General features: G+C 42.2%; 1 protein-coding gene across 1 annotated transcript in view; it reads left to right on the top strand.

The window, feature by feature from the left end:
* Positions 1-13,900, top strand: part of NEDD9 (neural precursor cell expressed, developmentally down-regulated 9) — a 39,970-nt gene extending 26,070 nt beyond the window's left edge. The window contains exons 3-7 of the mRNA XM_065831602.2: positions 6,434-6,535; positions 7,692-7,793; positions 8,241-9,458; positions 9,794-9,883; positions 11,260-13,900. Coding sequence (XP_065687674.1) covers positions 6,434-6,535; positions 7,692-7,793; positions 8,241-9,458; positions 9,794-9,883; positions 11,260-11,769 — 2,022 coding nt within the window. The 3' untranslated portion in view covers positions 11,770-13,900. The remainder of the gene's footprint in view (positions 1-6,433; positions 6,536-7,691; positions 7,794-8,240; positions 9,459-9,793; positions 9,884-11,259) is intronic.
* The last annotated feature ends 620 nt before the right edge of the window (positions 13,901-14,520 follow it).

The raw sequence follows: 14,520 nt of genomic DNA, 5'->3' as shown, positions 1-14,520 counted from the left end.
ATTTCCTTTTGCTTTGCAAACACTAGAATCAACTTACAGTTACAGCTGCAAGCCTGGTGCATTACAAGTAACTCTATAGGCTTCCTTCCCTCTTTCAGCTTGTGAGCCTTGATCAAAAGCTCTTCAACAGTTCAGTCTCAGCAGAAAATACTCAGTGACCTAATGTTCATACATTATTTAGATGAAAAAGATGATTTGATAATCCCAAGACCTATAGCAACTGAAAAAGGCAAACATTTATGAGAACGAGTATTCTTAGCACATGTGAAAATGAAACCCCAACCTTTGCTCCCTGACCACTGAGAAACGTGTCTTATATATAGCAAATAAGTAAGTCAAGGCTACTGCTTCATGAAAACCTTTTTGCTCTTCTTTTACAACAGACAATACTGAGTGATACAATAGGTATTACTGTCAGGAAATTCATTATCAGTCACCAAAAATCTTGATGCAAAAGACAGGAGAGAAACACTATGTGCTTTCTGTAAAAAGGACAGAGTTTTAGCCAGGTTCTTTCAAATACCCAGGTTACCTGAGGGACTCTTTTCTTTAACATAACTTCTTGCAGTTCAATTTAGCCACAGAGCCTTTCCCAAGAAAAAAAACATTTAAAGAGACATACCTACCTTCCTAAGTACATGCAGCAAAACAGAAAGGAGGGCTGAGAGGTGGCTCACTGCCTGATCCAGCATCTTTCAATGGCTCCTGCCACTGACTTCTAAAGGACAAGAAATTCAAGAAAACAGAAGATAATTTCCACTAATTTTCTCTTATAATTTCTCCATATTCTCTTTGGCTATTTCATTCTCCTTACAAGCCTAAGAAAGCCCAGGTGACTTATATATCTACCTAAGGGGCTTAGGAACAGAATTTCAACAACTGGAGTTTTGTATTTAATTTACAGAAATACTTTACCACAGAAAACTATCATATTCTTTCTCCTTCACTTACATTTTAATTCATTTTTCACCCACATCCAGTCTTTGTAACAACACCATTTTATGCAGCACCACTTGGCCGCCTCCAGTGCAAGACTCTTCCCAGCATAAGGTACAGCTGATTTTAATAGATACAGGACTGACACATGACATTAGCAGCAGTTGATGGCAGTAGCAGCTCATCAACTGCTGACAGTTACCCATGGGGTGAAGAGGAAAGCGTCATGGAAGGAAGCATTTTCATACAAATCTTAATCCAGATTTAAAATAAATCTATAAAATTTACCTCACGTGCTTATTCTTTTCCACCTCCAAAAGTCGCTGATCTGTTTTAGAAGCACTCAGCAGCCATCAATAGGTGCTTGGGTTTAAGAGGCCACACTGGGAAATATCAGGCTGCCCTTTTCAGCTCCCTTGTCTCCCTGTGGTTTGGGGCAGGGTGTTGCAGAGGTGCAACAGCCACCTGCTTCAGTTCTCTCGCCTGTAAAACTCCACAAAACTTGTTTCCCATCATTCTGCTTATCGGGTGTTGCTGTTCATGGAAACAGGCTGAATTGTGCCTTCCAAGGTGCTGCCATAAATTCAGAGTAATTCTGTTGGCTTCAGTAGGTTTATTTGTTCTTTGTCCTTCCTAAACAATGCAAACTACAGTGTTGTGCATCCGCTGTAAGCCTGAGAACTGTCTTATTGCTGCTTTAGTTAGGAATGTTCTCTGTTGCAGCCTAACATCCATTTTAATCCTAGAAGAAACAGAATGGGCTTTTTATTCCTCTTATATTTAAGGAAGGGGGATTTAATGAACCACAGGTCTGGACACTTTGCAAAGTACATGCACATTCAGCTGTTTTTTCTTGGTTAGGAACATGCCATTGGCATGGAAAAGACCCAAGTAATGGCTTTTGGAAGAACACGGTCTTCAGCAAGAACAGAACAAACTTTCTGTTGAGTTGTCTTTGTTTTGCTGTACTGAAAGTTGGAAGCAGGCTCATTACATGTTTCACCAGAACCAAACCTGATCCCTCTTAGTTGCTCTGCATGGATTAAGTGGTTAACAATGTTTTGAGAATGTTGGGCTAGAGAGTTTGTGGGAACACCATCTGTTTCCTTTAACTCATAAACAAAGAAAATTGCTGGTTTGCAGTGCAGGATTATTTAAACTCAGATGACCACAGGCATTCTTAGAAGAGGTAAAAAGAATCAGAATCCTCATGTGGTCTGAAGTTCAGTGACATTTTTTAGGATATAAATTCCTGAGTACCAGATGGGGCAGCTATCCCTGTTCCAGAAGTGAGAGAAGGGGAACTTTTCTTTTGCAGTCACCTCCTTCCTTCTGAAGTCCATCTTCAGAACTAAACTGCCATCAGACATTCAAAACCATAAAAAATGATTCAACAATGTGTTGAAAGGGCTGAGCATTCCATTCAGAAGCAGCAAGTTCAATTCTTGTATTTATGGCTGAATATCTGAAATCAAAATTTATTGCTAAAAATATTTGGTTTGGTAAGTTTCGTATTTCACCTACCCGGCTACCTCCCTCCCTCTTCCTCATTCAGCAGAAGCAGTGCGACCACATGTTCTGGCTTCTCATGCAAGGTCATGTTTTGGCGATATGAGAGTCAGAACAATCCTCCACATTTTCACTTTGGCAAATAGCGTGGCTATTCTTACAATTACTGTTACAAAATGTTCACTCCAGATATGTTTTGCTGATGAGCTGCTTCTGTTCAGAATTGACTAGGAACATGCTGTCCAGAGATGTGTGTAACCTAATGCAAAGTGTTGGAAGGGAAGGGAGTGGAGGTACGACAGGAAACGTTCTTGTACTCAGTGCAGACCAGATCAGCATTTGTAGAGGATTTTATGATGAAATCACTCAGAACATGTTGTTACTGGATAACAATCCTCCACACAGGAAAATCTACCTGAGTCACAGGAAAAAGTTCTCTTTCATGTTATCAACAAACCTTAGTGTTGGTGGGTGTCCGTTTCTTAAAGTTGTATTTTCTGTCTTTCATATAGCTATTTCATAAGCCTAAAAAGGAAAAGGCATAAAAGCCTCTGATGCATTTTCATTTGGAAGTAAATGCCACCTTAATTAGAGTGCACTGCTGAACATAGGCCTGCAGATAGCTCAGGTCTTCTGTCCACAGTCACATAGATAAGCAGGCTGTATCGATGAATACCCAGAAGCAGGCATTTGGTGTTTTAACCTCCATTTGACAACAACCAGAAGCACCTAGAGGAGGGTTTTTTTTCACACAAACAAAGGAGTGACCTTGGTTGACCACTCGATCGGGTTAGTCAAGTCTGGGAAAGAGCGAAAGTGTCAAAATATATGATAAAAAAGTCCTGCAGCAATGAGTGAAACTGGCTTCCTTCATCTGGCCAGTCTAGCTTTAGTGTAGTTATCTGAGATTGTATCACAGCACAGTAAATAAAAACATCAGCCTTGTAGTAGTGTAAACCTTTCATACAGCATGTGTTATATCAGCCTTTTCTGAAAAATGGGCTAGGTCTCTGAGGATAAGCTGCAAGAACAACCTCAGTTGCACGATGCTCCTGTATGCAGAGTGAGAGAGGATCTCTCTGTATGTACTAGGCATGAGTGTAGCTTCTCTTCCACTTGTGTTCCAGACTCCACAGTGTAAGGATATCATCTGCTTTGCGACCGGGGCTTCTATTTTTCAAAAGCAAAATATCATATTTATCTATGCAACAAGAGCAAGTAGTTTTACTTGTGCATACCTTATTACTTGTGCATACCTTATTACCTGTACTGCTCCAACCAGCTCCATTTTTTATATTAGAGGCCTGTGACTTTTCTTGGAGTTTGCTCATAGAAATTCATTCTCTGAGCAAGGAGGGAGTAGTGGTTTCTGTATCCCAAGGGACTTTATGCATGAGATGGGTAGCGTGTGTAAAGGCACTTATCTGAAGTGCTGTGCAAACCTTGCAGAACTGAGGTGCCATAAAGCGTCTACAGAGATGCTGTTCATCTCCTCCATGGGCAGGACTGTAAGGAGCATCACACGTCTAAGATCTGGAGGAGATCTGGTCAAATTTGACTCCTGACTTGGATTTAGGAGAGAGTTCATCTTCTGGAGTAGACCACAACTGAGCAAGGGTTTATAAAAATTTCAGACTGAGGGACCAATACCTGTATTTTTGGAGCCCAACACAGCCTGACCCCCAGCCTTGTCCTGCTAGGCAACAGTCAGCAGGTAAAGTAGAGATGGACCTCAGCAGTTCACCGACCACTTCTCCCTGCTTCCAGGGCTGGCCTGGGGCCTCCAGCTGCCCACCGTGAACTGTTTTGTTATTTTTTCTCTGGGATGGTCAAGCAGTTTTCCAGCATATTGGCCAGCAACCTGGGATGCCACGATGTTCACAGTAGTAAAAGGTTTCGTGGAGATAGGCTACCCAGGAAACAGCCCTTTTTTTTGTACTGTCCATTGTCTGTTCTCCCAGGGGATCATTTTTAAACACCCAGTGACTCATTATTGAAGCAATGCCATGGTTGTAATTTTGGAGCCTCTGGAAAGAACCTCTGACTAAACATTGCTTAAAACTAAATCCTTCTGTTCCTAACTTGGTTGGAAAGCATTTGACTGGCAGCACCCAAATGAAATCAAAAAACGATGCAAAAAATATACAACAAACTATGCTAGTCTGTTCACTACCCCTCACTGGCAAAAAAAGCATGAGGAAGCGATGTTGATACAAGTCCAAAGATGCTCAGGCAATCAAAATAATCCCAGTATTACATGAGAGTGGCCTGGGAGGGATAATGTCTGGAGTCAACCATTATGGGAATCTTCCAGTAACTTAAGGGAGAACTTTCTTAAAAGTTTTGTCTGTAGATACCTTTTACAATACAGTAGGTGACTGTGGGAGTGGAACGGTTTGTAATAAATTCAATACATTATTAGATTAATTTTAAAAACACTCTGTATGTAAGCCCTATTAAGCCCACACCCAATTCAACAAGAGTTCTCTCATGGGCAGAGATCTGCCCCAATGCTCTGGAGATCGTATCGCTTCCAGCTCCTGTCCTCTGATGCTTATTCAAAGAAAAGCAGCTGCAAAACCTCCTGTTTTACCCTGCCTGCTGGGCATGGATGTTCCTCCCTCAGCTAAGACACACACAGCCAGGGCAGTGGCTGGCATTACCAGGGCACTGCCTTGGGCTGCTCACATTACATCAGACCTCTATGGTGAGCTGGCATGGCAGCCACCTCAAGGCGAAAATCCAGTGTTTTTTTCGTGGTGCAAGGCCAGAGATTACATCGCAATATTTGGGCAGCAAGTAAAAAGAAGAAGAGCCTGTGTTGTTAACATAGCAGGTTAACATCAGGGACTTCCCTTGCAGGCCTTGGTGAAGCAAAACTCACTCTGAAATCTGGCCAGGATGCCAGGATTCCTTACAGCAAAAACTGTTATAGGATCTTTACTGAGCCCTTGGACAGAAACTGTTGTTTCTTGCCTGTTCTTCTGAAGACAGTGAGGTAGCTCTGGTACAGAACTCTGCTCAGCTGAGCACAAGGCCACATCTTTTATGGGCCTATTTAATTTGACATTTTATGCCTTTGGGTTACAGTATTTATATTCTTTGTGTTAGAGCTAAATTGCACCAGAAGAGGCTAAGATGTCAGCATTTCCACTATAAATCCAGCTCTTTCTGAGGAAAATTGCCAAAGACCAATTTTTATTTGAAGCCATTATGGTAGTTAATGGTTTAGAAAATGTCAAAGAATGTAAATCCTAAGCTTTTTTTTTTCCAGAGGCTGTTTTTGCATTATATACTTAAATAATGGCTTAACATTTCCTATCTCTTAGCCACTAATACAGACAAACAAAACTGAGACAGCATAATAGAACACCTCGCTTTGAAAGGTTTGAGCACAGCCTTTCTATGTAAAGAATTTCCAAAGCCACAGCTCACACTCAGTCATGCAGGATATTCTGCTATGGAGCACAGCAACACAAAACATCCGGCTAGAGCAGGTGGGAAATCCCTCCACAACCAAAGGAGGAAAACTCCCAGAGCCTGAACATAGTATTTTAAGCCTCTGTCAATAAGTGGGGACACTCAGCTCGTCCGTAGGAGGAGCAGAGCAAACAGAGCCCTTTTCTCAGTGAGTGGGTGGTGTAACCATCCCATTGTGTGGTCTGCGTTAGTGAACAATTAATGGAAAGAAGGTACCAGGCTCTCTTAGAACTGCTGGAGAATCTGTGCTTGACAAAGAGGAGACAGTGTAGCACTATCAAGCAGCCATGTCAGAACTGGTCTGGAAGGGAGAGATATTAATAGTAGCTATTAATAGTAATTTTGCAATGTTCAGCTGTCAGAGGTATATGCAGACTTGTGTTACAAATATTGCCTCATAAAGTGTGAATGTTAATCATACTGGATTGTTTGTCCCCTGTGCAGTTACAGAGAGAACATGTGAAGATCCTCGGAGACTTATGTTTCCTCTTTTTCTTTTATCACACAGGTAATAACTCCAGTCAGGTCAGGACAAGGTTATGTTTATGAATTCCCATCCAAATACCAGAAGGATACCTACGATATTCCCCCTGTTCGCCCTCTCCAAGGGGTAAGTACCAATAAAACTGCCAACAGCACTGACAGGGCACAAAAGGTGATGAATTTCTACCAGAAGTTTATGAGCAAAGCAAGTTCTCTCATTTCAGAGAGAAAATATGTTTTAATTAGATGCAGTGGCTTATTCACAGAGCACAGAAGTATTTCAAAGTTGCATTTGATGTTGACTAAGATTTGGCAGTACACCAAACACAAAAGTCCCATTTGTTTTCTGTGTTTTGATCAAAGAGTATATCTAAACAGAATTAATTTTCTGCCTGGGAACAATTTTTTTCCCTTACTTTGTTGTATAGTTGACAGTAATTCACTCAGTAAGGGTAAAATTATTGCCTAGATGAACAGCTACCATGCAGGGAATTGTTTTCACCACTGATCTACTGCACCATGTCACTAACCTTGAAATTTATCTTTGTTCTGGGGGATCACCCCAAGGCCACAGATGTCTAGCTAGAGTGGGTTGCTTGCAGGACCTGTAACTCAAGAACCCTGCATCTTTCCATGGCTCTTTGACAGAGCAGCTCCTCTAGGGAGCCCAGTAGTACATAACACAGGCTGACACCAAATGCCTGGAACTGTTGGGAAGACACTCAGACCTTAGACCACATGTGGAACCCACTGTAATGTAGGACATACCACCAAGACGTACACTGGAAACATCCAACAGCTGTACTCTCTGCTAGTAGGAACGTTCACACTACACCCAATAAAGCAGATGAGCGATGCTGACAGGGGCAGCCTTAGTTTCAGAGAGTTTAGTGTGTACTAGTGCAAGCTTATTCCTCAGTCCCTCTAATCTCCATCAGTAAAGGTGAGATCAGTTCTGGTCACGTGAACATACTGCTCCCTTGTTCAGCCCAACAGGTGGACTGGCTTTGATTTAACTCTCAGCATGGAAGTCAGCTGTGACTTCATCTCTCCAGCCCACTGTCCACACAGTTGTCTAGAGGGGACGTAGCAAAGTGCATTTCTTCCTAACTGTCCAAAACACCGTGCAAATCCAGGCAGCTCTTCCATATGAAATAAAGGTGAAGAGTTCTAATCATCTTCAGGCTTTTTGAGGGGAAACATGGAAACAGAAAAAAATCTCATCTGAGATCAGAGCTTTCCTGAGGTGACTTCTTTCTGTAATCAGCTTATTCTTTCTTCAGATATATGACATTCCCCCCACATCGGTTAAGGGGCCTGCACTTCCAGTTCCCATGGGAGAAGCAAAAGCTTTAGGAGTCTATGACATACCACCTGCCAAAGGGGTAAGTATTACACTGTTTCCACAAGATCCTGTATTTTCATGTCTGACCAAAGACATGTTTAAACAAGAGTTCATGTATGGTCCTGAAGGAAAAGAAGATTCAGTACTTTAAAGATTTCCTTACATTTTTAAACTGTGAAAATGGGTAAAGCGAAGCACTGCGTCAAAATTATTAACATAATGGAGTGTGAATCGATAATTAGACCTACATTATCTTTGTGGCAGCATGCTGCCTTTTTGGATTTTGCTGCTTATGCGAAATGGTATCAAGATGAATGTTAAAAAGTGAGATATTAAAACTGATGCTCAGTCAAACTCAGGATAAGTACCTGACTCCGTGAAGGTCAATGGCAGATCTTCCGTCCCAGCATCTTATAGACCATATGGAAGATGTAAAATATTTTGTTATTCTAGCCAAAGGTTTCATGGTTTGCTTTCTGTGATTCAGGTCTATGCTACACCTCCATCTGCATATCGAGATAATACAGTCCTGAGGGAAAACTTGCAAGATTTTTCATCTCCAGTGGGCCACAGTGTAAGACCAGAAGGAGTATATGATATTCCTCCTCCCATCACCAAAGCAACTGGGAAAGAACTTAATAAATTTTCTCCTGAGAGCCTTTTATTGCCAGATGGAGTGCCGCAGAAACGGAATGCTTATGACATCCCTATGAACCATCAAAGCCATTTTCTTGGACAGCAAATTGCACCTCAAAAAGATGTTTATGATACCCCCAGAGGAATTGCATTCCCAGGACAACAGACAGGACTCAGTGAAAGCCTCATCCTGGAAGGAAAGGAAGGTGTATATGATGTGCCACCAGCAGTCCTCCAAGACACTAAAGGCTTACAGGATGTGACTGATGGGATGAATAGGTTATCTTTCTCCAGCACAGGAAGCACAAGGAGTAACATGTCCACATCTTCAACAACATCAAAAGACTCTTCTTTCTCAGCATCAACTGCACAGGACAAAAGACTAATCCTTGATCCAGACACTGCTATAGAGAGGCTTTACCGCCTCCAGCAGATGGTGGAGACAGCTGTCAGTAACCTCATGGCCTTCGTTACAGCAGACTGGCGGTCTTATGGATATATGGAGAAACACATCAATGAAATTCACACTGCTGTGGATAAGGTGGAGCAGTCGCTGTTGGAGTACCTCCAGTTCGCAAAAGGGTCAGCAGCCAACGCCTCCTGCCTGTCCGAGTTCAGCCTTTTCAACAAAATGAGGAGGGAGGTGCAAAGGCTGGAGGACTCTCACCAGATCCTTACTCAAACCAGCCACGACTTGAACAGCTACAACTGGTCTTTGAACGTTCTAGCTGTCAACAGACTGCAGAACAAGTGTGACGACCTGGATCGGTTTGTTATGGTGGCAAAGACAGTCCCGGACGATGCCAAGCAACTGACCACTACCATCAGCGTCAATGCAGAGGTGCTCTTCAAGCAGGCATTGAGCAGCTCACATTTCAAAAACATACCAGAGAATATAATGAATGACTACGTATACGACAATCCTCATATGCAGCATCACGTAGAAAAAGCACAGAACCACTGCAGTTCCCTTCCTCCGCTCATGAGTAAAGGTCAGAACCCTCATAGTACCACCTGTGACAGCTCGGAAAAGAGCTGGATGGATGACTACGATTATGTTCACCTGCAGGTAGGTAAACCCAACACCTTGTTCAGCACAAGGCCAAGTAAGAGCTGTCTGTGGTTTTTGTAGAAGTTGTTTGCAGGAAAGCCAGATTGTCACACTAATACATGTCCAAGAGTAATTTCAGCAGGGTGATTATGTCCTCTCAAATAGGACTGTTGCATACATACTAGCAGTAGCCTTTTGCTCTGCTGTACTATCCTTTTCTTCTCCGTACTCTTAAGTGGTGCGCTGCCTGTGAAAAAAAACAATGTAAAGCAGCCTGTTATTTAACTTATGAGTTGTCATTTAGCTCAGGAGCATCTTTGTTTTAACACACTGTCCTATATTATACAAAACAGGGGAAAGAAGAATTTGAAAGGCAACAGCGGGAGCTGCTGGAAAAAGAAAATATCATCAAGCAGAGCAAAATGGAGCTAGAGCACCATCAGGTATGTTCGTTCAGGTGCAACAACCACATTGAAGTTCAATGTTCCTTACACATAAGGTGTACGGGTCAAGTAAAGCAGGAGGGACCCTTCCCTTAGCAGTGTGTGACCGCTGACATTATGGCTGCCGAGCACACGCAGTTGGGGAGTCCCAGACGCTAGATAGGGAAGGCAGAAGGTGTCAGGTCTTGGGTAAACGGTGGCTCCAGGTTAGTTTCTTTCCAAGTGGGATTTGTGCCAGTCAGGCTCCACCATTAATGGATTTACCAACACAAAGGGCAAGGACAGGAACTGTCATGCTCCACATGGGAAATGGCAAGCATCAAGATTTTTGCACCTTCCTGACCCTGTGCATCTGTGTTAGCAATTGCATATGTCAAAGACAACTTAAGCATTCACTGCAGAGTAGCTATTCTGAAGATCAGCATCTCTCCCCTGTTTGCTTCCTTGTTGCCACTTAGTAACTGAGCAGAAGCACAGCCACAGCTCTCAGTGTCAGGATTGACATCTCTTGTGGCAGGAACAAGCCCTTCCCTTGAAAACAATTTCTAACCATCTCAATTTAAGAGACTAATTACTTTTTTATGCAGTGTGCTATTGTGGTGGGCCCGGTTCATACGTATAATAAAAAGCAATCTCCATTTCTGAAAGCTTACTGCAGAGGAGAAACAGACTTCTGCAGTGTCTCACAGCGAGTCAGTCACAAAGCCAGCTTGAGAAATTGGCTTTCCTGACCTGCACTCCGCTGCCTTAATCACTGGCCCATACTGAATACATGTGCTGCCTGCACATCTGTTCAGTGAACATCAATACCATGAAATTAAATACTGTGCTTAACATCCCTGTAAATGCTAAAAAAACAGATCATACAAGATTGAGGGTTGTCACTTTGCCCTCATATTAGTTCTTCAATATGTTGTTGCCGTATCGTATGGCAGAAAATTGTACAAGCACTGTGGAGGCGAGAGTTGAAGGTTTGTCCTCTCAAAATCCCACAGAGATGGCAGCTTTTAAAAGATTGTGTAGGAGTCATTGCCACTTGGAACCATCTCTCTTGCTTGTGATTTCAGAATATTCCAAATGAGCAACAGCCTGTAAATTCAGGAGGGTTGATGTTGTTTTGTTTTTTTTTTTTTTAAATGCGAATGAAGTATTTCAGATGTTTTTCTGTTCTGAACTCTGTGTATTTGGATTGATGGTAACCACAGCACTTGATTACCCCTCACTCTCCAAAAGAAAATATCTTAGAAAATGTTTTATTAAGCATAAGGCAAATCTAGGATACTCAGGGGTGTCCTGAGGCCTAAGGTGAAACTGTAATCTGTAACAACATCCTACAAGAATATTCTTTCAAGAGAGCCCTTTTATTTGCCTTTCAGATTAATCAGTTTCAACGTCTGGAGCAAGAGATCACAAAGCCAGTAGAGAATGACATCTCAAAGTGGAAGCCACCTCACGCTCTCCAGATTGCAAACAGCACCACCACCTCCCGTGACAGCCACCTGCTTTTATTCTACGCTGACCAATGCGAGACTCACTTCAACTCCCTCCTAAATGCCATCGACGCCTTTTTCAGTTGTGTCAATGCTTCTCAGCCCCCCCGTATCTTCGTGGCTCACAGCAAATTTGTCATTTTGAGTGCTCACAAACTCGTGTTCATTGGGGACACGCTCACGAGGCAAGTGACAACTCAGGACATACGCAACAAAGTGATGAACTCCAGCAACCAGTTGTGTGAACTGCTGAAGAGCGTTGTTCTGGCCACTAAGACGGCTGCCTTGCATTACCCCAACACTGCAGCCCTGCAGAAGATGGTGGACCAAGTGACAGAGCTGTCTCGCCACGCACAGTTGTTCAAACTCTCGCTGGTCCAAATGGCGTCCTTATGAAACCCATGAGAATCCAATCCGTGAGCAGCAAAGCAGAAGAGCAAATAAACTGGAGCTGTTTTTATGTAAATGTTTTTGGGGTTTTTTGTTGGGTTTTTTTTTGTTTGTTTGTTTTAGATTTTTTAAAATGAAATATTTTAAATACATTCTTGTGCGTTAGAGAATCTAATGAAATCAGGGATCTGGGAATATATCTGGTTCTGTATTATGTTTCTAATACACATTTAGATCTGTATACACTGCATATATGTATATGTCGCTACATTCCCTAAAACATCAATTAAGCACCTTAAAAATTACACGTCAGGTAAGCAGTACTTATCTTTTGTATATACTGCCTGTTTCCTCAGTATATTTGTTAACTGGATGCTGCACTCTTCTTGTTTCATTCCAGCTTGATTTTGGCATATGGACTTGATTGTGAAACCTGTTTGTAGCAATCCATGAAGCAAGTGTAATGGTTCTCATAGAACTCTGTTCCCTTCTTAGAAATTACTTTCTATCGGTTAATTCCATGAAATTTAACTCTTCTCTTGATGTTACTTTATTATGTACAGCATTTGATCATTCTGAGTAGCATATATGCACAACTTCAACACGTCAAGCAAGGTGTACAGCATTTGTGAGAAAAGCATTTTTAGGCTGTATAAGAAACAGAACTTTCTAAAGAGGAAGGCAGAATCATATATGTTTAATATCTTGTGGTATTCAAACTTTGCTATTTCTAATAGCTGTGCAACATGGGATTTCAAAATATGGATGAATTCCCAGCAATGTAAATTCATATGTGTTTAACTTGTATGTCCTTACATTGACAGTTAAATTTAACAGTGAGGCTTGAAAGCCTTATTGTTCACTAACTCAGAGTTATCCGGAGAGGATCCCAGCATCCATTGGGACCACCTTTGAGGTTGCAGATGAGCCGTGTCTCTAAATACCAGTTCCTTCCAGAGGGATTCACATACAAATTGTAATTCGTATGGAAAAAAACAGCTTAGTTTGAAATCACAGATATTTTAAAATCTCTAGAGCACATACACAAGTCAATAAAGAAATAGCACTTATTTTTCTAGGACATATTCTTGAGAATTGCATCTGCTGCAGTTCTGACTTCCATTCAACTGTTAGGCTTTTTTTCCAAATTCTGTTGCATAGGTGCTGGTCCTTCTGCACTACACTGTTGCCAAAAATGACCTCCTGTTTTAAAGGGGCCATTCCATCTGTAAGTACACATGATCCCACCCAGTAATTTTCAGTTTAGGCCCTTAAAAATTGTTAGCAGAGTGGTAGACTCCTTTAGAAATTTCATGTATGCTGGCTGCTCCAAAACATGTATAAGCTTACTTGTCTTCATTGCCTTTTGTGAACCCCCTAAAAATGAGTCACAGAATTCCACTTACCTGTGGTCCTCAGACTAAAAGCCATGCTTTGAAGTGGGCAATAGCTCAAGGAAATTCCAGTAAATCCTGGCATTTCTAAAGCAGAAGCACTACTGTCCTTGCTTACTTTGGGGTGCTCCTACATGGACGTGTTCTGAGCATTTGCAACAGTGAGCAGATTACTGGTAAATAGACAGTTGTGAAATCAGGAGTACCTCAAAATTGGGCACTCCTTCCCAACTTCTTGCTTTCCCAGTTCATATCCAAACATGTGCCTTATTGAAATGGGATTTGTCCTCTCAGATGCCAAAACCTCAGCAGTGTGTGAAATCTTGCAGCTTTAATGTATTGTCTCAGAATGAAGCTACCGTGATGTTGCTTCTAGAGTCTGCAGAACATTCCCGAAGGGTGGTGGGAACCAGCACGACCTCAGCTGGCCCAGAGTCAGCTCCAGGCCTTGGTTCTGGCATAACATCCAGAACAGGTGGTTATCCTCTTGCAACCGATAGCCAAAAAGCAATCCACCTGAACCTGGTTTGTACTAGTGGTGTTTGGGATTCTTTTGGATTTCCTTGTCCATTTTTTCACTGTATATTCTTAGAAAGTTAAAAAGTGTTTCAAAGCTTAGTGGTTATGTTGATAGTTTGTATTTTCAAAAGGAGAACCTTTTTTGCAAGCCTGTATTACAGTTTGTTACCTTGTAGAGAGCGATTTTATAATGATTAAAGGACTAGGCTTTTTTATATTAAAAAGGCAGCACTTGGTCTTATTTTTTCTTGTTTTCAGAGTCCTGTAAGCATCTTAAAAGGAAATAGTGCTGGTGCCAATACTGTCAAAGCCTTTCTGAAATGAGGAGTTTGCTTTCCATCTTTTCACTGATCAGTGCCTGTAGCATGAAGTGGGAACCTGAGGGTTTAAGAGGAAGGAATAGAGTGGTTCTCTGACTGTCCAGAAGCAGCAGGTGAAGCGGCATCTATCCAACTCAGCTACACAACACATCAAGTCCAAAATAACCACAGTCACAGTCTTCAGTGCGCCAGGTGACCATCCTGCCCCATTCCTGGTGTCTGTCCCTGTGGCATGAGCTGCATGTTGAGCCACCTCATCTGAGCACAGGCACTGGTCCTTGGGGTGGATGGGGCAGTTCCTCTCAATACTATCTCAGGATAATACTACCAGGAGGTGGTAGATGCCCCATCCCTGGACACATTGAGGCCAGTCTGGATGGGGCTCTGAGCAACCTGATGTAGTTGAAGATGTCCCTGCCCATGGCAGGGAGTTGGACAAGATGGCCTTGGAAGGTCCCTTCCAACCCAGACTATTCTGTGATTCTATAAGGTGGGGTGGCAGGACACAGATGTGACTGTCCACC

This window comes from Patagioenas fasciata, chromosome 2, assembly GCF_037038585.1.
Source record: "Patagioenas fasciata isolate bPatFas1 chromosome 2, bPatFas1.hap1, whole genome shotgun sequence".
NCBI lineage: Eukaryota > Metazoa > Chordata > Aves > Columbiformes > Columbidae > Patagioenas > Patagioenas fasciata.
Note: the sequence above shows the minus strand (reverse complement) of the source record. Positions and strands in the feature narration are given on the sequence as shown.